The sequence below is a fragment of the Oncorhynchus mykiss genome, chromosome 11 (assembly GCF_057628025.1).
Source record: "Oncorhynchus mykiss isolate SJ-2025 chromosome 11, ASM5762802v1, whole genome shotgun sequence".
Taxonomy (NCBI): Eukaryota; Metazoa; Chordata; class Actinopteri; order Salmoniformes; family Salmonidae; genus Oncorhynchus; species Oncorhynchus mykiss.
This window is the reverse complement of record NC_143032.1, coordinates 34208421-34234441: the sequence shown is the minus strand read 5'-3', so window position 1 is coordinate 34234441 and position 26021 is coordinate 34208421. Positions and strand designations below refer to the sequence as shown.

The following is a 26021-nucleotide window of genomic DNA, read 5'->3' as shown; positions in this document are numbered from 1 at the left end:
AATATCCGGAGGAATTATAGAAAGCTACGCCAGATAACAGAAATACTCATCATAAACCTTGACTAAAGATACATGTTCTACATATAGTTAGAAAGATACACTGGTTCTTAAAGCACCTTTGGCAGCAATTACAGCCTCAATTCTTCTTGGGTATGACGCTACAAGGTTGGCACACCTGTATTTGGGGAGTTTCTCCCATTCTTCTCTGCAGATCCTCTCAAGCTCTGTCAGGTTGGATGGGAAGCGTCGCTGCACAGCTATTTTCAGGTCTCTCCAGAGATGTTCGATAGGGTTCAATTCCTGGCTCTCGCTGGGCCACTCAGGGACATTCAGAGACTTGTCCCAAAGCCACTCCTGCGTTTCATCAAGGATCGCTCTGTACTTTGCTTCATTTATCTTTCCTTTGATCCTGACTAGTCAACCAGTCCCCGCTGCTGAAAAAAATCCCCACAGCATGATGCTGCCACCACCATTCTTCACCATAGGGATGGTGCCAGGTTTCCTCCAGACGTGAAGCTTGGCATTCAGGCCAAAGAGTTCAATCTTGGTTTCATCAGACCAGATAATCTTGTTTCTCATGGTCTGAGAGTCTTTGGGTGTCTTTTGGCAAACTCCAAGCGGGCTGAGGCGTAGCTTCCATCTGGCCACTCTACCATGAAGGCCAGATTGGTGCAGAGATGGTTGTCCTTCTGTAAGGTTCTCCCATCGCCATAGAGAAACTCTGGAGCTCTGTCAGAGTGACCATCGGGTTCTTGGTCACCTTCCTGACCAAGGCTGTTCTCCCATGTTTGCTCAGTTTGGCCGGGCGGCCAGCTCTAGGAAGAGTCTTGGTAATTCGAAACTTCTTCCATTTAAGTATGATTTTATTTTTTATTTCTCCTTTATTTAACCAGGTAGGCTAGTTGAGAACAAGTTCTCATTCACAACTGCGACCTGGCCAAGATAAAGCATAGCAGTGTGAACAGACAACAACACAGTTACACATGGAGTAAACAATAAACAAGTCAATAACACAGTAGAAAAAAGAAGAAAAATAGTCTATATACATTGTGTGGAAAAGGCATGAGGAGGTAGGCGAATAATTACAATTTAGCAGATTAACACTGGAGTGATAAATGAACAGATGGTCATGTGCAGGTAGAGATTCTGGTGTGCAAAAGAGCAGAAAAGTAAATAAATAAAAACAGTATGGGGATGAGGTAGGTAAATTGGGTGGGCTATTTACCGATGGACTATGTACAGCTGCAGCGATCGGTTAGCTGCTCAGATAATAGATGTTTAAAGTTGGTGAGGGAGATAAAAGTCTCCAACACCAAATGAGGTGTTGGTTTTAGGGATGATAAGTGAGATACACCTGCTGGAGCGCGTGCTACGGGTGGGTGTTGCCATCGTGACCAGTGAACTGAGATAAGGCGGAGCTTTACCTAGCATGGACTTGTAGATGACCTGGAGCAAGTGGGTAGGGCGACGAATATGTAGTGAGGACCAGCCAACTAGAGCATACAGGTCGCAGTGGTGGGTGGTATAAGGTGCTTTAGTAACAAAACGGATGGCACTGTGATTACTCAGCAAACTGGATGAAAGAGAGGTTGAACAGGCTGGTAATAGGGGTTGCGACAATGGCGGCGGATATCTTCAGAAATAGAGGGTCCAGATTGTCAAGACCAGCTAATTTGTACGGGTCCAGGTTTTGCAGCTCTTTCAGAACATCTGCTATCTGGATTTGGGTAAAGGAAAAGCTGGGGAGGCTTGGGCGAGTAGCTGCGGGGGGGGGGGGGGGGGGGGGGGCGTAGCTGTTGGCCGAGGTTGGAGTAGCCAGGAGGAAGGCATGGCCAGCCGTTGAGAAATGCTTGTTGAAGTTTTCGATTATTGCGGATTTATCGGTGGTGACCGTGTTACTTAGCCTCAGTGCAGTGGGCAGCTGGGAGGCGGTGCTCTTGTTCTCCATGGACTTTACAGTGTCCCAGAACTTTTTGGAGTTAGAGCTACAGGATGCAAATTTCTGCTTGAAAAAGCTGGCCTTTGATTTCCTGACTGACTGCCTGTATTGGTTCCTGACTTCCCTGAACAGTTGCATATCGCGAGGACTATTCGATGCTAATGCAGTCCTCCACAGGATGTTTTTGTGCTGGTCGAGGGCAGTCAGGTCTGGAGTGAACCAAGGGCTATCTATATCTGTTCTTAGTTCTGCATTTTTTTAACGGAGCATGCTTATCTAAGATGGTGAGGAAGTTACTTTTAAATTTAACAAAGTACCGAGTAAAGGGTCTGAATACTTACGTAAATGTGATATTTCATTTAAAAATATATATTTTTTTATAAATTAGCGTAAGTTTCTAAAACCAAATTAAAAAAGATATATTTTAGAGTAAGGCACAACGTTAGCTAGTGAGCCAGCCAGCTAATGTTAGCTAGCTAGCAAATAGTATGCTTTACCTTGCAATGAAATCAACTTTGACCCATATACATGGATGAACGCTTCTCCCTCTCTGTCATGGATGCCATGGCTGCCCTTAGTTTGAAGAAGTAATCCGGAGGCCGTTGTTTTATACCACAGCCTTCTGTGTTCTCTTTTAGACTCTCTCTGCATTTGGCAGTCGTCTCTCTGCTTACACTGGGCATTCCACTGATTTAAAAACTCTGTCAACGTCTTCCGTGATCACACTGTTGATCGGCGTTTCTCCTGTCATCAGAAGACTCTACAATGTTTGATTCAATGAAAACGTTTCTACCAAAATCAGGGATTTCACCATCGTCTGATTTACTTTCAGTCAGAGTGAGTCAGCATGCCACAGTCGTCCTCCAGAAAGTAGTCCATCACATCTTTCCCCCACTGATCTTTGTCGATAGCGCTATTCACTTCAGGGCAGCAATGTTGAGAGCAGTAGCAACACTTTTTACATTCTTCATAATATCTTTCAAAAAAAGATGTGGTGAAAATGATTATCCACACATACTGAGCAGCTTATGTTATAGACAGAACCATGCTACATGGCAGACCAATCCAAACTCATCTCTCAGCATTTCCAGCCTATCCAATATCTCAGCCAATCCTGGCTAGCAGGAAGGTTTCTGTATTTTTCCGTGGCTAAACCAACTAGGCTCGTAATTGAAAAATTATATTCGTATGTACATGTGGTATAGAGCCCCACAGTGGCGGTATCATAGTACTCATAAATAGGAAATGTTAGAAGGACATCAAATAATGGCTGTGTTTTGTGTAGGCTTTTCCTGGTGTGATGTTTTGGTAACAAATGTAAATCTATCTTGGACAAGACTTTCATCACTATATTCTGATCTATTTACTCTCAGATTCAAAAATGCTAATTACAGTCAAAGTATACATAGTGCAAAACTACAAATCCCTGGAAGCTCCTGCACATCATCTCTAGCTGACACCTATGCTAACAGGTATTGTGTCAATTTAAAACTTCCACAAGACAGTTCACAGCCAATTTATTAATCACTACTAAAGTTACTGGAATTAACTTGCAGGCCTGACGTGGCCTGTACCAAGACTGGCAGGGTACTGTATTAGGGTTACACTTAGCCTCAGAATAAGAGCTTGTGAGGTAATCTCATTTATTTTCATAAATATAATTTGAATGATAACATTCATCTAGGAACTAACTTGGTGAAGGCAACAGGACAGAAATTAATGAATTCAAGACCTATGTTTCTGTCACTAACAAATACATTCATGGGTGGTAACTCTACATTTCACTTTAAAAGGCAAGGCACACTGGATAATTATACTAGAGACATGGCTTAGTGGAGCGTGGCTTTCAGTTAGTTATTTTTGGCCACCTGTGAGTGGAAGCGTTGAACCAGTTTATTAAGTGGTCTATGGTAGAGGTATGATATTGCCACATAACTGGGTGTTTCACTGTGATGGTACCTTATGCATTATGTAACAATAACTAAAGGCACAAAGCAACTGTTTGAATCCATTTATGAACAAGTATAAGCCTTTTTTTGTAATTGCGTGATAATCTTACAATAATGGCATGAAACCTAGTTTTACACTAATATGCTAACCTGAATCTCATAATTAACAGTCCACAAGTCACATTGTGCTGGCTTGTAAAGTGATGATAAACTCTTATTGGAATCCAGCCACAGTTGGGATATCTGACATATAGAATTTAAAGATCACCTACAATCTGCATTCAGAATGACAGCCAGGATCAGAAAAACAATTATGAGACTACCTAAAGTATGTAAACTGGAACCATTTCAGCAATGGTTGCATTAAATCCAAGTAACATATTGGATTAGTTTAGAAAATGTATGTCATTTATATTTGTGTAGCATTGATATTGAAACAATTAAAATAAATCTACCTGCAATAGAGCATGCTGGGAAATATGATAATGATGGGTGTGTTTTTGGTTCACAGTGATAGGTATGAGTTTCAGGCCCCTGTAGGGTTAAATATGTTGTGTTAAATATGTACTGAACAAATATCAATGCAACATGCAACATGCAACAATTCCATTGATTTTTACTGATTTACAGTTCATCAATTTCACATGACTGGGAATGCAGACATGTATGTGTTGGCCACAGATACTGAAACTTAAAAACAATGGGCCTCAGGATCTCATCATGTTATGTTTGTGCTTTCAAATTGCAATCGATAAAATGCAATTGTGTTCATTGTCATAGCTTATGCCTGGCCATATACCATAACCTTACTGCCACCATGGGACACTCTGTTCACAACGTTGACATCAGCAAACTGCTCGCCCACACAACGGCATACATGTGGTCTGCAGTTATGAGGCCGGTTGGACGTACTGCCAAATTCTCTAAAATGACGATGGAGGCGGCTTATGGTAGAGAAATTAACATTAAATTCTCTGGCAACAGTCCTGGTGGACATTCCTGTAGTCAGCATGCCAATTGAATGCTCCCTCAAAAGTTGAGATATCTGTGGCATTGTGTTGTGTGACAAAACTGCACATTTTAGAGTGGCCTTTTATTGTCCCCAGTACAAGGTGCACCTGTGTAATGATCATGCTGTTTAACCAGCTTCATGATATGCCACACCTGTCGCGTGGATGGATTATCTTGGCAAAGGAAAAATGCTCACTAACAGGGATGTAAACAAATTTGTACACAACATTTGAGAGACTTATGTTTTTTTTTGTGCATTGGAAAATGTCAGCTTTTATTTCAGCTCATGGAACATGGGACCAACGCTTTACACTGGTTCTAGTGTGTATATGGTCCCCACTCTTTCAGTGGAGATTTAACACCCGTAGAATTTGCTGTGGTGTGTAGGTCCAGAAATACAACTCCACCATTCATACGTATTGGTGTTATACAACATATGAAAAGTAAATAGCTTACCGTCTTTCTATGATACATTATACGAGTTCAACAGCATACAATCATTGCACAAGCAACACACGCACACGCACACACACGCACATGTACACACACATCCTCCTTCTCTCCTGTGACTCTCTCCCTCCAGGTCCAGTCTTCCTTAATTATGTATGCCCTCCTTAATAAAACAGAGTGTGGTTACCACAGTGAATCCAACGTGGTTACTGATTCTTGGATGGATGGAACGTGGGGCAAAAGAGTGGCACACAGGGACTGGTGCACTGAGGGCTGGAGACAGAGGAAGGGAGGAACAGGAGAGGAGAGGATAAAGGGGGTGAGACAAGGGATGAGAGAGTGGGGCAAGAGGAATAAGCGTTGACATAAAGGCAGTGGGAAAGAAGGAAATAGAAAGGGGACAAAAAAACTTGATCTAAATGGACGTATGGAGGACCTCTATCCCTCTACAGTCTCCGTCCATTGACCGACTGATCACCCCCTGTGACACTGATTACGATCAGGAACATATTTATTGTGTCCAATCAAATGCCAGAGCCTGCCTGCCTGCAATCAACATGACTTCAAAGGGGGTTGCGTTATCCTGGAGAGGCCCATTGGAACAGGTATTTTTTAATGAACACATGCTACTCAGTAGGCCTGTGTGTGTGTGTGTGTGTGTGTGTGTGTCCGTCTCATCCTCCATAACAGAGTTACAAGCTGTGTTATGTACGTCACTCTCTCCTCTGTCTGCCTCACTTACTCGCTCGCTCTCTTTTTCTCTTTCTGTCCTTTTTTGAATTTAATTCATTTTGGGTAACATACATATGCTACAACAAAATGTACAATGTGGAGCAGAGGATATTACTTAAAAGTATTCATTGAAACGCTTGTTTGCAAAGTGGTCCTCGATGGTAAAAACAATGACACATACAGTGCCTTGCGAAAGTATTCGGCCCCCTTGAACTTTGCGACCTTTTGCCACATTTCAGGCTTCAAACATAAAGATATAAAACTGGATTTTTTGGTGAAGAATCAACAACAAGTGGGACACAATCATGAAGTGGAACGACATTTATTGGATATTTCAAACTTTTTTAACAAATCAAAAACTGAAAAATTGTGCGTGCAAAATTATTCAGCCCCTTTACTTTCAGTGCAGCAAACTCTCTCCAGAAATTCAGTGAGGATCTCTGAATGATCCAATGTTGACCTAAATGACTAATGATGTTAAATACAATCCACCTGTGTGCAATCAAGTCTCCGTATAAATGCACCTGCACTGTGATAGTCTCAGAGGTCCGTTAAAAGCGCAGAGAGCATCATGAAGAACAAGGAACACACCAGGCAGGTCCGAGATACTGTTGTGAAGAAGTTTAAAGCCGGATTTGGATACGAAAAGATTTCCCAAGCTTTAAACATCCCAAGGAGCACTGTGCAAGCGATAATATTGAAATGGAAGGAGTATCAGACCGCTGCAAATCTACCAAGACCTGGCCGTCCCTCTAAACTTTCAGCTCATACAAGGAGAAGACTGATCAGAGATACAGCCAAGAGGCTCATGATCACTCTGGATGAACTGCAGAGATCTACAGCTGAGGTGGGAGACTCTGTCCATAGGACAACAATCGGTCGTATATTGCACAAATCTGGCCTTTATGGAAGAGTGGCAAGAAGAAAGCAATTTCTTAAAGATATCCATAAAAAGTGTCGTTTAAAGTTTGCCACAAGCCACCTGGGAGACACACCAAACATGTGGAAGAAGGTGCTCTGGTCAGATGAAACCAAAATTGAACTTTTTGGCAACAATGCAAAACGTTATGTTTGGCGTAAAAGCAACACAGCTGAACACACCATCCCCACTGTCAAACATGGTGGTGGCAGCATCATGGTTTGGGCCTGCTTTTCTTCAGCAGGGACAGGGAAGATGGTTAAAATTGATGGGAAGATGGATGGAGCCAAATACAGGACCATTCTGGAAGAAAACCTGATGGAGTCTGCAAAAGACCTGAGACTGGGACGGAGATTTGTCTTCCAACAAGACAATGATCCAAAACATAAAGCAAAATCTACAATGGAATGGTTCAAAAATAAACATATCCAGGTGTTAGAATGGCCAAGTCAAAGTCCAGACCTGAATCCAATCGAGAAACTGTGGAAAGAACTGAAAACTGCTGTTCACAAATGCTCTCCATCCAACCTCACTGAGCTCGAGCTGTTTTGCAAGGAGGAATGGGAAAAAATGTCAATCTCACGATGTGCAAAACTGATAGAGACATACCCCAAGCGACTTACAGCTGTAATCGCAGCAAAAGGTGGCGCTACAAAGTATTAACTTAAGGGGGCTGAATAATTTTGCACGCCCAATTTTTCAGTTTTTGATTTGTTAAAAAAGTTTGAAATATCCAATAAATGTCGTTCCACTTCATGATTGTGTCCCACTTGTTGTTGATTCTTCACAAAAAAATACAGTTTTATATCTTTATGTTTGAAGCCTGAAATGTGGCAAAAGGTCGCAAAGTTCAAGGGGGCCGAATACTTTCCCAAGGCACTGTATAATGATTAAAAGGCAGGACAAACTTACAAACAACCATAAATACATTTATTTATATTGACATCCTAAAAAGTGTCACTATTCGCGGCACTTTTCCCTAACCTTAAAAATCAACCATATTCAATTCACATTTCAACGTCAAAAAACAATCCCTTCATCTCAATATCCGCATAAAATGACATACCCAAATCTCACTGCCTGTGGCTCAGGCCCTGAAGCAAGGATATGGATATTTCTTGATATTATTTTAAATGGAACACATTGAAATTTTTGTGGAGATGTGAAATGAATGACGGAGAATATAACACAATAGATCTGGTAAAAGGTCAAACAAACAACAACAAAAACATACTTTTTCTATTTTTATTTTGCATCATCTTTCAAATGTATATGCGGTCCAGAACAGGGAAACAGTGTGTATGCAAAGTTTCAGACTGATACGTTCAAGAATGAGTGAGCTACATAATATTTAATATGAAGTCTCCCAGGTGTCCCTCACGAGTTCGCCCAAATGTACCCAAGTAGCCTCCAACGATCCGAATTGGTCAATTGATACATATTCAATAACATAACTAACTATAGAGAGAACATACCAACATGCTATGGTAATAAAAAAAAATGTTTACAAACTCCCAGGAATGTCATACATGATGGATCATAAGCTTCCCTACATCAAAGGTACTAACAGGAATCGTGGCGAGAACGCTGATCCAATGCCTCCCAACACAGAAATGAACTATTTAAGATAAGGGCCAAATTAGAGGACTTGGAGGACTTGAATGTGGTCTCTTTGGAGTTGGCTCCCAGAGGTCATCTGAGTCAGTCTCTAACACTATTGAGAATGTTTCAAATTAAATTAGAACTCAAGTGTACTGTTACTTATTTTATTTAACCTTTATTTTAACAGGGGGTGAGACCTGAATCAATACTTTTACAGGTGAGCCCTGCTTCAATAAATAAAATACACAAAACATATCTAGAAACATATAGATTATATAGAGTATGGGGAACACAATCACTATAATGAAATATGTAGACCAACAGGCAATAAGACAATCAAAAACATTGTAGAATAATGGTGAAGACATCAAAACTATTAAATAATACGTATGGAATCATGAAGTAACCAAAAAAGTGTTAAACAAATCTAAATATATTTTATATTTGAGATTCTTCAAAGTAGCCACCCTTTGCCTTGATGACAGCTTTGCACATTCTCTCAACCAGCTTCATGAAGTAGTCACCTGGAATGCATTTCAATAAACAGGCGTGCCTTGTTAAAAGGTAATTTGTTCAATGTCTTTCCTTCTTTATGCATTTGAGCCAATCAGTTGTGTGGTGATGAGGTAGGGGTCGTATACAGTGACTTGCCTCGTTAAATAAAGTTTAAATTAAAATAATAGCCCTATTTGGTAAAAGACCAAGTCCATATTATGGCAAGAACAGCTCAAATAAGCAAACGACAGTCCATCACTACTTTAAGACATGAAGGTCAGTCAGTCGCAAAAACCATCAAGCGCTATGATGAAACTAGCTCTCATGAGTACCGCCACAGGAAAGTAAGACCCAGAGTTACCTATGCCCAAAAAATGCTTCACAGAGTTCAAGTAACAGACACATCTCAACATCAACTGTTCAGAGGAGACTGCATGAATCCGGCCTTCATGGTCGAATTGCTGCAAAGAAACCACTACTAAAGGACACCAATAATAAGAAGAGACTTGATTGGGCTAAGAAACACGAGCAATGGACACAAGCAATGGACATTAACGTTAGCTGGCTGGCTCTCTAGCCAACGTTACGTGTATGATCTTAGAATTTGTCTCTCTGAGCCATTTGCTTGGCTAGCTATTGCCTAATGTTAGCTAGCCAACATTGAACCTGGTTCGTCATGAATTGGGATTACTGTAATGTCATGAGTTTGGATTATGGTTCATTGTTTACCTAGCTAGCTAGCTACCTACAAGTCTTAACAAAAGACTCCACTATGCAAGTAACCATTTCGGGTGTGTTCGTAAATTCAGCCTGGCCATCTTCTCTGATTTTAGAGCACTCTCGTCTGAAAGTGCCAGAGCACAGAATAACTGAGGAATTTACGAACGCTCAACACCCGTTGAATATGGCCGGTAAACGTTGGCAAAAAAGCATAATTAAATTGTTGCCAGAAGCACAGTTACAGTCACCAATGCTCTGGATAACATAAAAATAGCCTAACCAGCTCTGGTAGGGCGAGTAAATGGTCAGTGGGTTGTTCTCTCATTATGTGTCTGGAAGTAGCTAGCAAGCTAGCCAATGTTAGCCAGTTAGATTGGGTGCTTGACTGCTGTTGTGAGGTCAGAACGTTCGGATCAACCCTACTCCTCAACCAGAGTGTCCAGTGTGCGCTCTGAACGCTCTGAATTTACAAACGGACAATCTGACAGCACATTTGCAGTCAACAACGCTCTGGATAACATAACAGCCTAACCAGCTCTGCTAGGGCCAGTAATGTTCAGTGAGCTGTTCTCTCATTTATGTCTGGAAGTAGCTAGCAAGTTAGCTTGGTTGCTTGACTGCTGTTAGTACAGAACGCTCTGCTCAACCCTTAAAGAGTTGTGTGGGGCTAAAGCTTAAGAGGGTGTGAACGATGCTGAATGGGTGTAGACAAAGTAGGGCTCTCCAGTAGTATTACCAAAACAGGCCATTTTCTCAAAAGTGAGTTTACAAGTTTATTAACTTTCAAAGCAGAATTACTTTCAAAGTACTTCTACAAAACGTTCCTTTGAGTATTTTTTCATAGACCATACCTTCATGTAGTTATTACCTGCCTCTAGTAGTATTTTGGATTTTTTACAGGTACAATAGGTTACCATATGATCCGTAAAACCAATATTTAAGACTCCTGACTGAAAGACGTTCTCTTGGTCTGATACAATAATCAAATCCAAAGTGGATTTACTGTCAATACACACCCGGGTTGGGTAAACAATCAGTTGCTTCAGTCCAAATAACATATTCAAGTTATACAGGACATTTACTAGTGTACTTTTCTTGGGTGATAACTGCACATTTGTATTAAAATCACCGAGCAGAATATATTCCTTATCAGCAAATACATTCTGATCTCAGCAATCGATTCAAGTAAATCGTATAAATGATTCTGCTTAGGAGACCAATAGCACACACCAACAAGTATTAGGACGACATTTAGGAATCAGTATGTCTACCCATGCAACCTCAAGACCATCCATTATCAGATTTGAACGAGGGTTAAAATGCACATCATTCCTAGTAAAAACACACACACCGCCAGTGTTTCGGTTTCGGTCAACTCTGAATGCCATAATCCGGTAGCTCAACCTCATTGTCCTCAATTGACCCATCGAGCCAAGTCTCACTCCCAGCAACTACTGCAGCCGGGTGTTAGAAGCGTGGACTTTTAATTCCTCTAATTTCGGCAGCAGTGCGTTCATATGGATAAAGTGAAGTCCTCTCCGATTGAATCAGTCAAACACGTCATTTTCTGTGCCCACTGCTGATACATCGACTATCTCATTCTGATTGCACTCATCATGTCTGCTTGTGTCCAGCATCCCAATGTTTTTAAACAGCATACAAACAGCATCCTTTTAAACAGCATACGTTGCAAACAAGCAAAATGATACTTTGAGACTTTACAGCATCATATGTTTGGATGTCTCCACACTTTATGTGAAAAAATAAATCCTTCTCTCTGTGATTAGTTTATGTTGTTAATATAACGCATTCATTTAGTCTGTTTCTGTCAAAATAGAATTGATGAAGACATTTGAAATCTAGGCCAGGAACAAATTAGTTTGACTCAAACAATACAGGCAGTGGGAGTTTTTTGTTGTTGTCAAAATGGATGTCATTATTTTTCACTAAACATCTGTTTTCTCTCTTTGGCTATAAAATAATAATCCTCACAATTTAGACTGGTTTTATTTATGGGTTTGAATAAACGGAGACACTGACATTGTGTTCTGGTTGGAAGTAAACATATCAACTGAATAAAGAGTCTGTGTCGCAAATGGCACCATATTCCCTATTTAGTGCACTCCTTTTGACCAGGATCCGTAGGGCTCTGATCAAAAGTAGTGCACTAGATTATGGTTGCATTCCAGGCTGACTACATTGCAGACCTATACCAGATATCAGAGCGCCTGGACAGATGTTTAAAATATCAGCCAACTACATTCTGTGATATATCAATCTGATGACGTGGCACACAACCGTTGAGTGATGCAATGCAATGTCTGCAATGTTGTCGGCTTGCAACGCAAACATTATATTAGATATTCTGAAAGGAGCTTTTACCATCACCCGATAGGATGTAGTGTTACTGAGACAACAGCCAATCCCGGTGTCCCTCTTTACAGCTAATCCCTGTGTCCCTCTTTTCTCCACCCAACAGCAATAGCTAGCTACCTTTCTGTTTGTATTGTGATGTCCTATCAGGAGTTGATGGAAGTCCCCAAGACTACTAATGCTAAAATCCATAGTTGCCACATCCATTTTTTGGACTTATATATGAATACCTTGTGAGCTTAGTTTAACTTTCATACCTCATCAGAACCCAAAATATAAGGTTGTTTTACTCCAATGTTTGTAAACAAAGTAAATGTAAACATATACTGTATATCCTCAAAACATGATTAAAACTCTATTTTGTATATAATGGATGGTCAGTCTTTGCCATCCATAGCTCTGTCTATGAATTTAAGTGGTTACATTTCTCCAGCATTTCTACAGGCCCATCCCACAGCTATTTACCGAAACAGAGGTGGGGTTTCGTATTGTTATTGTTTCAATTAAGGATTCTAGCTTTAAAGTAATTTGGTGTGTGTGTGCACGTGTATGGGCCTAGTCATTAACCTGCCCCTGTGTTGCACCACCGTTACATAATTGGCATGGCACAGTGCTCAGCTCTCTCCGTAATGATGACTGAGCATCCAGAGAGAGATTCATTGATATTCACCTCATAGAAACTTGTTTATTACAGACTTCATTATTCACTGACTTCAGTGGGAGAGATAACAAACACTGTTTTTCTTCTATAGGCTATACGTGTGTATCACTGTGGTGTTTTATAGCGAGTGAACACACACGCAAGCACGTATACGTCCGTAGTAGTAGTAATGAGCTCACCAGACTGTTAAATGGGAGATAATGGACAGACACCATTACCTCCCATAGTACTGATTGAAATGGACTGGTACCAAACAAATGGACTGGTACCAAGCATGATACTGTTCCATTCAATATGAGCCCGTCCTCCGATTTAGTGCCACCAGCCACCACTGACAGACGTGTTGCTTCTGTGCCGAGACTACAAACTAGGGGATCTTGTGATGTCAGAATATGTGCCCTCAACAGATGTAGGCAGTGTTGGGAAAGATACGAGACATGAAATGCATGAAAATGAAGTACATAATCAAGATAACATCATTGTAAAATGCTTTAATTGACAATCTCTTGTCTACTTAATAGGATGGGTGGTCCTGTGTCTGTGTGAGCAACTTTTCTGTGTTTATCTTGTAAATGCAGCAGCTACATGATTCCTTTCAGATGTTTCTCTATACTGTTGAATTTTTCATGAACACGTACAGTGAAGCAGTGGTGTAAAGTACTTAAGTAAAAATACTTGAAAGTACTACTTAAGTAGTTTTTGGGGGTATCTGTCATTTACTTTACTATTTATATTTTTGACTTATTTTACTTCACTACATTTGTGAAGAAAATAATGTACTTTTTACTCCATACATTTTTCTGTGACACCTAAAAGTACTTGTTACATGTTCAATGCTTAACAGGACAGGAAAATAGTCAAATTCATGCACTTAACAACCGAACATCCCTGGTCATCCGTACTGCCTCTAATCTGCCTGAATCACTAAACTCACATGCTTCATTTGTAAATTATATCTGAGTGTTGTAGTGTGCCCCTGGCTTTCTGTAAATTTAAAAAACAAGAAAATGGTGCCATCTGGTTTGCCATCTGCCATCAATTTTCGCCTAAAATGACATACCCAAATCTAACTGTGTCACGCCCTGACCTTAGAGATCCCTATTATTCTCTATGTTTGGTTAAATCAGGGTGTGACTCGGGTGGGAAAGTCTATGTTTTCTATTTCTTTGTTTTTGGCCAAGTGTGGTTCCCAATCAGAGGCAGCTGTCTATCGTTGTCTCTGATTGGGGATCATATATAAGTTGTCATTTTCCTTTTGGGTTTTGTGGGATCTTGTTTTCTATTTAGTGTTTTTTGCCTGGCAGAACTGTTCGCTTTCATTTTCAAGTTTGTTATTTTGTTTGAGTGTTTTTGAATATTAAAATCATGAACACTTTCCGCGCTGCGTCTTGGTCCACTCTACATTCAACAAACGAGAGCCGTTACAAACTGCCTGTAGCTCAGTACCTGAAGCAAGGATGTGCGTATTCTTAATACCATGAATACTAACAAACATATTTCATATACTGGTTGTGTCCCAAATGACACCCTATTCCATATTTAGTGCCCATAGGGCTCTGGCCAAAAGTACTGCACTAGGGAATGTGCCACTTAGGACGTAGGCACTATGCTGTATGAGGCAACCGCTTTGAATCACCTGCTCCAACCACAAAGTATCCACCCATCATCTCCCCTACCACACACACACACACACAAAATAATGTAAACTTAATGTAAACAGATAGACAGCCATGAATGCATTTGCATGGACTGTAAACACGCAAACAAATGTACACGTGTACACACGCGTACACACACACAACATTATTTCCCTGGTACACTATAAAACATTTGCTGTCAAATTTACAGTAACTTACTGGCAGCATTTGGCCAGTAAGTTACTGTAATTCATTCCACAGTAGCAAATATTTTACTGTGATCAAATTTACAGCACAAATTACAATTAGAGCATATTATTGTAATTACCCAGTAACATATTACCCAGTGTTCTTTGCAAGTTTTCATTTTCACATTTACATTTGTCATCTAGTGGGCCCTCTTGTAGTTGGCAACTTACAGTTTATAAACCAAGGTTTAAAAAAAAATAAAATCACTGTCATAGCAAGTAAAAAAGATTCGCTAACCATTACTAAAAATGTTGTTCTAGTTAAAGACAAACTGGTGTTCAAAAATTATTGTAATTACAGCAAGATATCTTATGATATGTCTGACCATCTCTGGATAGTGCCAATGCATTACTGAGAAATTCATAGTAACTTGATGAAAGTGTCCTGTAAATTGTTATAATGTCAAAGCAATAAAACACAGTACGATATTGTAAAAGTAACTAACAAACTGTAAGAAAGTTATTTTAACAATATTTTACTGTAATGGCTGCTAGGCAATTGTACTGTATATTACAGCATATCAATGAATACTTGGTGTTTTATATGACTTGCACTTGTGGAAGCCTAAATAAAAGCTTCCAAACTGGCCATAATCACACAACAAAACAGATCAAATGGACATAGATGTCTGAAGTTTTGTTTCGTCGAACAACCACCTGATTGATTCAATATTGGTTTTGATAGAACACAAAAAGGCTACTCTGTACACGCGCTATAGCGTGTGGGACGTCATCTATAATAATGTGTCTGTTCTACATTCCTTTGACCAGCAGGTGCCACTAGTGTGCAATGTGTTGATCAAAGCCTTGAGTAATTAACCCATTTATTTGATACAATTGTCTGGAAAGCCTCAATGCTTCAGGAAGCTTAGTTTCCCCATCACTACAATACACCATCATTTACAGTATGCTGCATTAAGCATTTAAATACACCGAAACAGCAATGCAATTGTTAAATTGTATTGAAATATTAATCAATTGCTAATAATGAATATGTAATTATGTATTACAGCATACCAACTGAAATGTGGTGTTTTATATCAGTTGCAATTTAGGTCTTAACAAAGGCTTCTAAACTAACTGTGACTACATATTTTCCTATTCCGCAACAAAGCCTCCTTCACTCATACTGCTAAATATACCCTCAATAAACTGACTATCCTACCAATCCTTGACTTTGGCGATGTCATTTACGAAATAACCTCCAACACTCTACAAATTGGATGTAGTCTATCACAGTGCGATCCGTTTTGTAACCAAAGCCCCAAATACTACCCACCACTTTGACCTGTATGCTCTCGTTGGCTGGTCATCACTACATATTCGTGGCCAAATTTGTGGCTCCAGGTCATCTATAAGTCTTTGCTAGGTAAAGGTACGCCTTATCTCTGCTCACTGGTCACCATAGCAACACCCACTCGTAGCACGCGCTCCAGCAGGTTTAATTCACTGGTCATCCAGTGGCCTGTTTTGGCCTCCTTTCCTTCTAGTTCTCTGCTGCCAATGACTGGAACGAATTGCAAAAAATCACTGAAGTTGGAGACATATCTCCCTCACTAACTTTAAGCGTCATCTTGTCAGAGCACCTCACCGATCGCTGCAGCTGTACACAGCCCATCTGTTAATAGCCCATCCAACCAACTACCTACCTCAAACCCATATTTGTCTTTGTTTTTCTGCTGTTTTGCACACCAGTATTTCCACTTGCACATCCTCATCTGCACATATATCACTCCAGTGTAAATTTCTAAATTGTAATTACTTTGCCACTGTTGGCCTATTTATTGCCTTACCTCCTTACTTCATTTGCACATACTGTACAGTATACAGATTTTTCTATTGTGTTATTGACTGTACGTTTGTTTCTCCCATGTGTTGTTGTTTTTGTCGCACTGCTGTGCTTTATCTTGGCCAGGTCGCAGTTGTAAATGAAAACTTGTTCTCAACTGGCCTACCTGGTTAAATAAAGGTGAAATAAATCAAATTAAAAGGATATGGCTAGCCACTCGACCATTAAAGGTTTGAGACTTGCTGCCACTCTGATCTGTCACCTATGTGAGAGTGCCTTCGGAAAGTATTTAGACCCCTTGACTTTTTCCAAATTTTGTTAGGTTACAGCCTTATTCTAAAATGGATTAAATTGTTGTTTGTCCGCTCATCAATCTACACACAGTACCCCATAATGACAAAGCAAAAACATATATATATATATTTTTTTGCTAATTTATAAAAAATGTCAAACTGAAATATCACATTTACAGAAGTATTCAGACCCTTTACTCAGTATTTTGTTGAAGCACTTTTGGCAGCGATTACAGCCTCGGTGTTCTTAAGTATGACGCTACAAGCTTGGCACACCTGTATTCAGGAGTTTCTCCCATTCTTCTCTGCAGATCCTCTCAGGCTCTGTCAAGTCTCTCCAGAGATGTTCAATCGGGTTCAAGTCCGGGCTTTGACTGGGCCACTCAAGGACATTCAGAAACTTGTCCCGAAGAAACTTGGCTTGTGTGCTTAGGGTCGTTGTCCTGTTGGAAGGTGAACCTTCACCCCTGCCACTGAAAAACATCCCCACAGCATGATGCTGCCACCACCATGCTTCACCATAGGGATGGTGCCAGGTTTCCTCTAGAAGTGACGCTTGTCATTCAAGTCAAAGAGTTCAATCTTGGTTTCATCAGATCAGAGAATCTTGTTTCTCATGGTATGAGAATCTTTAGGTGCCTTTTGGCAAATTGCAAGCAAGCTGCCATGTGGCTTTTACTGAGGAGTGGCTTCCGTCTGGCCATAGAGGAATTCTAGAGCTCTTTCAGACTAACCATTGGGTTCTTGGTCACCTCCTGGACCAAGGCCTTTTTCCCCCAATTGCTCAGTTTGGCCGGGCGGCCAGCTCTAGAAAAAGTCTTGGTGGTTCCCAACTTCTTCCATTTAAAAATGAAGGAGGCCACTGTGTTCTTGAGGACCTTCAATGCTGCAGATATTCTTTGGTACCCTTCCCCACTGTGCCTTTTTACAATCCTGTCTCAGATCTCTACGGACAATTCCTTCGACCTCATGGCTTCGTTTAAGCTCTGACATGCACTGTAAACTGTGGGATCTTATGTAGACATGTCCAATCACTTCAATTTACCACATGTGGACTCCAATTAAGTTATAGAAACATCTCAAGGATGATCAATGGAAACAGGATGCACCTGAGCTCATTTCGAGTTTCATAGCAAAGGGTCTGAATACTTGTCTAAATAAGGTATTTCTATTGTAATTTTTTTTATAAATTTGCAAAAATTCTAAAAACAGTTTTTGCTTTGTCATTATAGGGTATTGTTTGTCGGTTTCTGAGGATTTTTTTAGTTGTTCATTTTCGAATAAGGTAACAAAATGTGGAAAAAGTCAAGGGGTCTGAATGCTCTCCGAAGGCACTGTAAATGTAATTATCCGGGAGCCACTACCACATATCAGTGAAATTTGTATAGCATTTTCACTAACAGGTGCAACAAATTTAGCCTCTTATAAGACACACCTTGTCACGGCTTTCTAGCCATCGCCGCTCCATTTTTCTATTATCCATTTGTTTTGTCTTGTTCCATTCACACCTGGTTTACATTCCCCAATCACACTACCTGTATTTATTCCTCTGTTCCCCCTCATGTCTTTGTGTGAAATTATTTGTGTGTTAAGTGTTGTACGCACTAGGCTAAGCGTTTGTTATTTTCCATGTATTTTCACTAAGATTATTTGTATTGTTAAACATTTATGTTGCGTGACTATTGTGCGCACTATACACTTTGCCTTGTTGGCTGGAGGAGGTTTTTGACTCTGTATATCTCTCCTGCCGTAATAAAGTGTGTACCTCTTCACAATTCTCTGCTCTCCTGCACCTGACTTCACCGCAAGTACGCACACGCCTGACACACCTAAAAATATGTTAATGATTCCAATGCCCAAATATACACCCAATAATGCTTGTTTAGTGTGCCAAAAATGTATTATGGCACTGTATTCTGAATTACAGTAATTTACTGGAATCAAATGTCCAGTAAATTACTATAGATTTTCAGGACAAGGTTTGTAGAATTCACAAAATTGAGTGTAGTGTTTTCTGTGGGGGTGCAGCATTCTCACTCAGGGGTGCGACAAACGGATCCTTTTACAAGGCACACCTTAAAAGATGTTAATGAGCCAGAGGCTCTTTCCACATCCACAACATTTCCCCACAATGCACCATAATTAATTCTGTAAAACACATTTAAAGTATTTTACTGTGCATTCTACTGTGTTTTATTGTTGAATTTACAGAAGCGTCTTTCAGTCTACATGTCTACTCACTTGAGGGTGGTCATCTCGGTGAGCGATGGCTGTGTGGCCTTCAGATAGCTTGCCCGGCGCGCCTGCACCTTGGGCGAGGGCTTGGGGCTGCAGTCTGAGTCGCCGCTGTCTTCCTCCGCCATGGCCTTGATGTAGCTGCCACTGCGCATACGCCTGCATGGGATCTCCTCGTCTTTCCCCACGGACAAGAACCCCCTACTCCACTCGTCCTGGGGTACCTGTGGGGCGGAGACCGTGAGAACAGGGAGGTAACTTATGTCAGAGCGATGAAACACCCGACTAGACACTATGACCGCTCTCGGACCCCTGGCTGACCGCTTGCCCAGCCTCAGGTCACCATCCAAACAAGGCTCTATATACACCAAGCTGCTAAAGCCACACCACTAAGTGCTAATGTTCACCTGAATATGGTGCATTAGAACCATACCATCAGGGTGTAGAGACGAGAGGCCCTCCGTTGTGCTGCTCCCTCCAAGTGACGCATATCAAACTGAGGAGTGAATTGTTTGGTCTGAAACTTCTGAATTCTCCAACCCTGTCTGTCTGTGCAGTGGTTGTGTTGAGCTTTTCACACACTCATGAACGTGTAAAAAAAAGAAGAGGCAAGCAAAGAAGCCATCTCCCTCTCTCCGCTGCCACAAGAAAGAGAGAGAGAAAAACAAAGGAGTTTTTGTTCCCGCCCCAACACTGCGCTGGTCTCCAATATGAGTGGCTTTTAGGGGAGGTGAAACACGGAGGTGAAAGGGAGAGAGGAGACATACAGAGAGAGATATGCATCCCAAACTGCACCATATTCGCTCTATAGTGCACTACTATCGACCAAGGCCCATAATGCGCTCGTCTCAAAGTAGTGCACTATGGAATAGGGTGCCATTTGGGATGGCGACAAAGAGTCTGAATAATCAAAGGTAGGAGAATCGCTCAACAGGCCGGTAGCTAGGGAGACAACTCGTCCTTGACGTCAGGGGCACACAAGCAAAAACTGCGAAGGCAGAGACCATCTAGGGTCTGTTGAGGACTTGAATGACGCCAGTGTTACACCAACGTCTCTCATCATCTGTAACAGAAACTAAAACAAAACCTAAAAGAACACCCTGCCAAATAAAGCCGAGACACATTAGGAGGTGTTTGGCTGGCTGAGAGTCAGTGTGTGTGTGTGTGTGTGTGTGTGTGTGTGTGTGTGTGTGTGTGTGTGTGTGTGTGCGCAGCCTGGTCTCATAGACTAGATGTAACATAGTAAACGTCAATCCGGGACACTCAAATTAGTATGATATGTAAACGTTTCCTATGGTTACATATGACAGAAGATTACTGAAGGCAAAAAATGAAAGTAGAGTGGTTGGTAGAGTGGTTGGTATAATGCAAATGTCTAGCAACCCAAAGGTTGCGTATTCAAATCTCTTTACGGATGACTTTAGCTAGTTATCTACTTTGCAGCTACTTAGCAGGTTAGCTAACCCTTGCCCTAAACCCTAACATTAACCTAACTCCTAACCATAACCTAAAACCCCTATAACTAGCCTAGCTAATGTTAGCATTAGCCACCTACCTAACGTTAGTCACAGCAAATTGGAATTCTTAACATATCAGACTTGGGCTCCCAAGTGGCACAGGGGTCTTTGGCATTGCATCTCAAGGCAGGAGGCATCACTGCAGTCCCTGGTTTGAATACAGGCTGCATCACATCCGGCTATGATTGGAGTCCCATATGGCAGTGCACAATTGGCCCAGTGACGGCCAGGTTTGGCTGTGATTGTAAATTTGTTCTTAACTGACTTGCCTAGTTAAATAACATTTTTTTTTGCCAATTTGTAACATATCATATGAATTGTAATTTGTAACGTATCATACAAGATGGATGATGGACATCCACAAATTAATACATACCACACGAAACGTAACAAATCCATATAATTGAGTGCCCCGGATTTACATTTACTAAGTTACTATGAGTCCAGGTTGGTGCGTGCATGCGTGTGTGTGTTTGTGTGAACGGGAACAACAGGAAGTGTGAGTGAATGGCGAGGGGCAGAAAACAAGATTTACATCCCAGCACGGGGAATAAAACAACACGTCACTCCTCCAAATTGAAAGAAGTTTGGCTTCTTTTTCGCCGGCTAAAAGTATCATGTCCTCCTCTTTTGACAGTGACCCATTTTTTTTGTTCTCTGTAGAAGAAAGAGGAACGCAGCTCTTTTCAGGTTGGGACAGGAGGAATGTTTCTACGTGGCTGCAAAGATCTCTCTCTTAGTCCCTCTTACTTTCTCTCTCCCCCAGTCTCTCTCTCACTTTCACTCTCTTTCCCTCTCAGTCCATCTCTCCCTCTCTCCCTTTCAATACAATTTCAATTTAATGGGCTTTATTGGCCCGGGAGACATACAGTATGTTTACATGAACATATGTTTACTTTTACATTCTTCCTAACTTGCTCTCTCTCGCTCAGTCCCCATTCTCCTGCTATCTCTCAGTCCCTCTCTTTCTTTCTTTCTCTCCCCCCGGGCTTCTGTTTGCAGCTCACCAAGTCAGATGAGGGGATGTAACCAAGATGAATCACTTCCTCTTCCATCTTCACCCAAACAAACAGAGAGAGCACAGTGGAGCCACCAGGTTCGGGGATATGTGGCTTTTCTCCTCTTTTCAATAGTTCTGTTTTTCCCTCTCTCATCTCACGTCAGGAGCCCTTCTAACGCTCCAGCACTTCCACACTATGCTCGTGTTCCAAATGGCACCTGATTCCCATAGGTATCGAGTCAAGAATAGTGCACTATATAGAGAGTAAGGTGAAACTTAAGACACACCATTATGTGAATATGGCAGCTACTGTGTAAGAGAGGCTACAGGTACTGTGTATGCATGGGATAATGCTGATAAGTAAAGTAAATATACTGCATGCAGTAACTGTAAGATCCGTTTAAATGCTAATCTAGTAGGTATACATAAGTAATGATTCCACAAGTATTCATTATACATGGAAATCTACAAGCACAAACACACTAATTCATTTTTTTGATGAACCTTTATTTAACTAGGCAAGTCAGTTATGAACAAATAATTATTTTACAATGACGGCCAAACCCTCCCCTAACCCGGACGACGCTGGGCCAATTGTGCACCGCCTTATGTGATTCACAATCACGACCGGTTGTGATACAGCCCAAGATCGAATCAGGGTCTGTAGTGACTCCTCTAGCACTGCGATGGAGTGCCTGAGACCACTGCGCCACTCGGGAGCCAGAACCAAATCAGCTGTCACAAGACATTACAAACACACAGACATGTAACAATTTAAAGGACTTGGGACGATATGGAATAGGATGAATGATGTTAACAGGTGAGGAAGATGACGTCTCACGTTTGACACAAATGAGGACGTCTCACGTTTGACACAAATGAGGACGTCTCACGTTTGACACAACTGAGGACGTCTCACGTTTGACACAAATGTAATAAAATGAACAATGTTTATTGTTCTGAAATAGTTTCTGTAGTTAGGAACAGATAGGATTAGCATTCCTGCAAAATTATTCTGATGAAATGCAATTTGATCTCTGAAAAATGTATCTCACTGATTTACTCACTTTATATGTGCATACTGTATTCTCTTCACAGATAATGCATAGAAAAAAAATTAAATATCACATTTACATAAGTATTCAGACCCTTTAATCAGTACTTTGTTGAAGCACCTTTGTCAGCGATTACAGCCTCGAGTCTTCATGGGTATGACACTACAGTGCCTTGCGAAAGTATTCGGCCCCCTTGAAATTTGCGACCTTTTGCCACATTTCAGGCTTCAAACATAAAGATATGTGGGACACAATCATGAACAAGTGGGACACAATCATGAAGTGGAACGACATTTATTGGATATTTCAAACTTTTTTAACAAATCAAAAACTGAAAAATTGGGCGTGCAAAATTATTCAGCCCCCTTAAGTTAATACTTTGTAGCGCCACCTTTTGCTGCGATTACAGCTGTAAGTCGCTCGGGGTATGGCTCTATCAGTTTTGCACATCGAAAGACTGACATTTTTTTCCATTCCTCCTTGCAAAACAGCTCGAGCTCAGTGAGGTTGGATGGAGAGCATTTGTGAGCAGCAGTTTTCAGTTCTTTCCACAGATTCTCAATTGGATTCAGGTCTGGACTTTGACTTGGCCATTCTAACACCTGGATATGTTTATTTTTGAACCATTCCATTGTAGATTTTGCTTTATGTTTTGGATCATTGTCTTGTTGGAAGACAAATCTCCGTCCCAGTCTCAGGTCTTTTGCAGACTCCATCAGGTTTTCTTCCAGAATGGTCCTGTATTTGGCTCCATCCATCTTCCCATCAATTTTAACCATCTTCCCTGTCCCTGCTGAAGAAAAGCACGCCCAAACCATGATGCTTCCACCACCATGTTTGACAGTGGGGATGGTGTGTTCAGCTGTGTTGCTTTTACGCCAAACATAACGTTTTGCATTGTTGCCAAAAAGTTCAATTTTGGTTTCATCTGACCAGAGCACCTTCTTCCACATGTTTGGTGTGTCTCCCAGGTGGCTTGTGGCAAACTTTAAACAACACTTTTTATGGATATCTTTAAGAAATGGCTTTCTTCTTGCCACTCTTCCATTAAGGCCAGATTTGTGCAATATACGACTGATTGTTGTCCTATGGACAGAGTCTCCCACCTCAGCTGTATATCTCTGCAGTTCATCCAGAGTGATCATGGGCCTCTTGGCTGCATCTCTGATCAGTCTTCTCCTTGTATGAGCTGAAAGTTTAGAGGGACGGCCAGGTCTTGGTAGATTTGCAGTGGTCTGATACTCCTTCCATTTCAATATTATCGCTTGCACAGTGCTCCTTGGGATGTTTAAAGCTTGGGAAATCTTTTGTATCCAAATCCGGATTTAAACTTCTTCACAACAGTATCTCGGACCTGCCTGGTGTGTTCCATGTTCTTCATGATGCTCTCTACGCTTTTAACGGACCTCTGAGACTATCACAGTGCAGGTGCATTTATACGGAGACTTGATTACACACAGGTGGATTGTATTTATCATCATTAGTCATTTAGGTCAACATTGGATCATTCAGAGATCCTCACTGAACTTCTGGAGAGAGTTTGCTTTACTGAAAGTAAAGGGGCTGAATAATTTTGCACGCCCAATTTTTCAGTTTTTGATTTGTTAAAAAAGTTTGAAATATCCAATAAATGTCGTTCCACTTCATGATTGTGTCCCACTTGTTGTTGATTCTTCACAAAAAAATACAGTTTTATATCTTTATGTTTGAAGCCTGAAATGTGGCAAAAGGTCGCAAAGTTCAAGGGGGCCGAATACTTTCGCAAGGCACTGTATAAGCTTGGCACACCTGTATTTGGGCAGTTTCTCCCATTCTTCACTGCAGATCCTCTCAAACTCTGTAAATTTGGTTGGGGAGCGTCGCTGCTCAGCTATTTTCAGGTCTCTCCAGAGATGATCGATAGGGTTCATGTCCGGGCTCTGGCTGGGCCACTCAAGGACATTCAGAGACTTGTCCCAAAGCCACTCCTGCATTGTCTTGGCTGTGTGCTTAGGGTCGTGGTCCTTTTGGAAGGTGAACCTTCACCCCAGTCTGAGGTCCTGAGCACTCTGGAGCAGGTTTTCATCAAGGATCTCTTTGCTCTGTTCATCTTTCCCTCGATCCTGACTAGTCTCCCAGTCCCTACCGCTGAAAAACATCCCCACTGCATGATACTGCCACCACCATGCTTCACCGTAGGGATGGTGCCAGGTTTCCTCCAGACGTGACGCTTGGCATTCAGGCCAATAGTTCAATCATACCAGAGAATCTTGTTTCTCATGGTCTGAGAATCTTTAGGTGCCTTTTGGCAAACTCCAAGCGTGCTGTCATGTACCTTTTACTGAGCAGTGGCTTCCGTCTGGTCAGTCTACCATAATGGCCTGATTGGTGGAGTGCTGCAAAGATGGTTGTCCTTCGGGAAGGTACACCAAACTCCACAGAGGAACTCTGGAGCTCTGTCAGAGTGACCATTGAGTTCTTGGTCACCTTCCTGGTCACCTTCTCCCATGATTTTTCAGTTTTGCCAGGTGGCCAGCCGTGGAAGACTCTTGGTGGTCACAAACTTCTTTGGAATTTACCACAGGTGGAGTTCAATCAAGTTGTAGAAACTTCTCAAGGATGATTAATGGAAACAGGATGCACCTGAGCACAATTTCGAGTCTCATAGCAAAGATTATGAATACTTACGTAAATAAAGTATTACTGTTTTGATTTTGAATCATTTTTGCTTTGTCATTATGGGGTGTTGTGTGTAGATTGACAAGGATTTTTTTTCTTTCATCCAATTTAGAATAAGGCTGCAACGTAACAAAATCTGGAAAAAGTAATGGGGTCTGAATACTTTCCGAATGCACTGTATATCCTGGACTCTGACATTGCTCGTTTTGATATGCCTTACAGTTTTTGACAATTGCTTACACATGATTTCTGAAACTATGGCTCCTTTTCTCTAGACTCTACACACAAAACGCCAAAACACACACAAAAAACATGCAAAATGTCACACATCTCTTGAAAAACCAAACACTTCATTCAAAACTATTATAACTCTTCTCAAAATGGTGTTTTAGCATCAAAACTCTATCAATCCATCAAATGATTGGCTCTTATACACGCATGTGTCTTTTGCATGTTCAGTGTGCAGTGGAGTCCACAGCAGTTTGTCATAGCACTCACACGTACATGTATGTGCCCAAATATATACAGTATGTATGCATATTCAGTGTACATTTACACTATAAACAAAAATGAAAGGGGGGGAAATAAAATGTGTTTCTTTCTCAAGAAATTGTATTTTCATCCAGATTACGGGATGAACAGTAGCAGACAAAACAAATACAGTAGAAGATAAACCAATAGGCTTGTCCTTGTCCTCCTCATCGTCTTTGTCCTCTTCCTCCTCCACCTCTTACTCTC

At 41.1% G+C, this 26021-nt stretch overlaps 1 protein-coding gene across 1 annotated transcript in view; it reads right to left on the bottom strand.

The window, feature by feature from the left end:
* Positions 1 to 26021, bottom strand: part of LOC110535601 (disks large-associated protein 1) — a 239260-nt gene that overhangs the window by 87055 nt on the left and 126184 nt on the right. The window contains exon 4 of the mRNA XM_036935331.2: positions 19060 to 19277. Within this exon, the coding sequence (XP_036791226.1) occupies positions 19060 to 19277 (218 nt within the window). The remainder of the gene's footprint in view (positions 1 to 19059; positions 19278 to 26021) is intronic.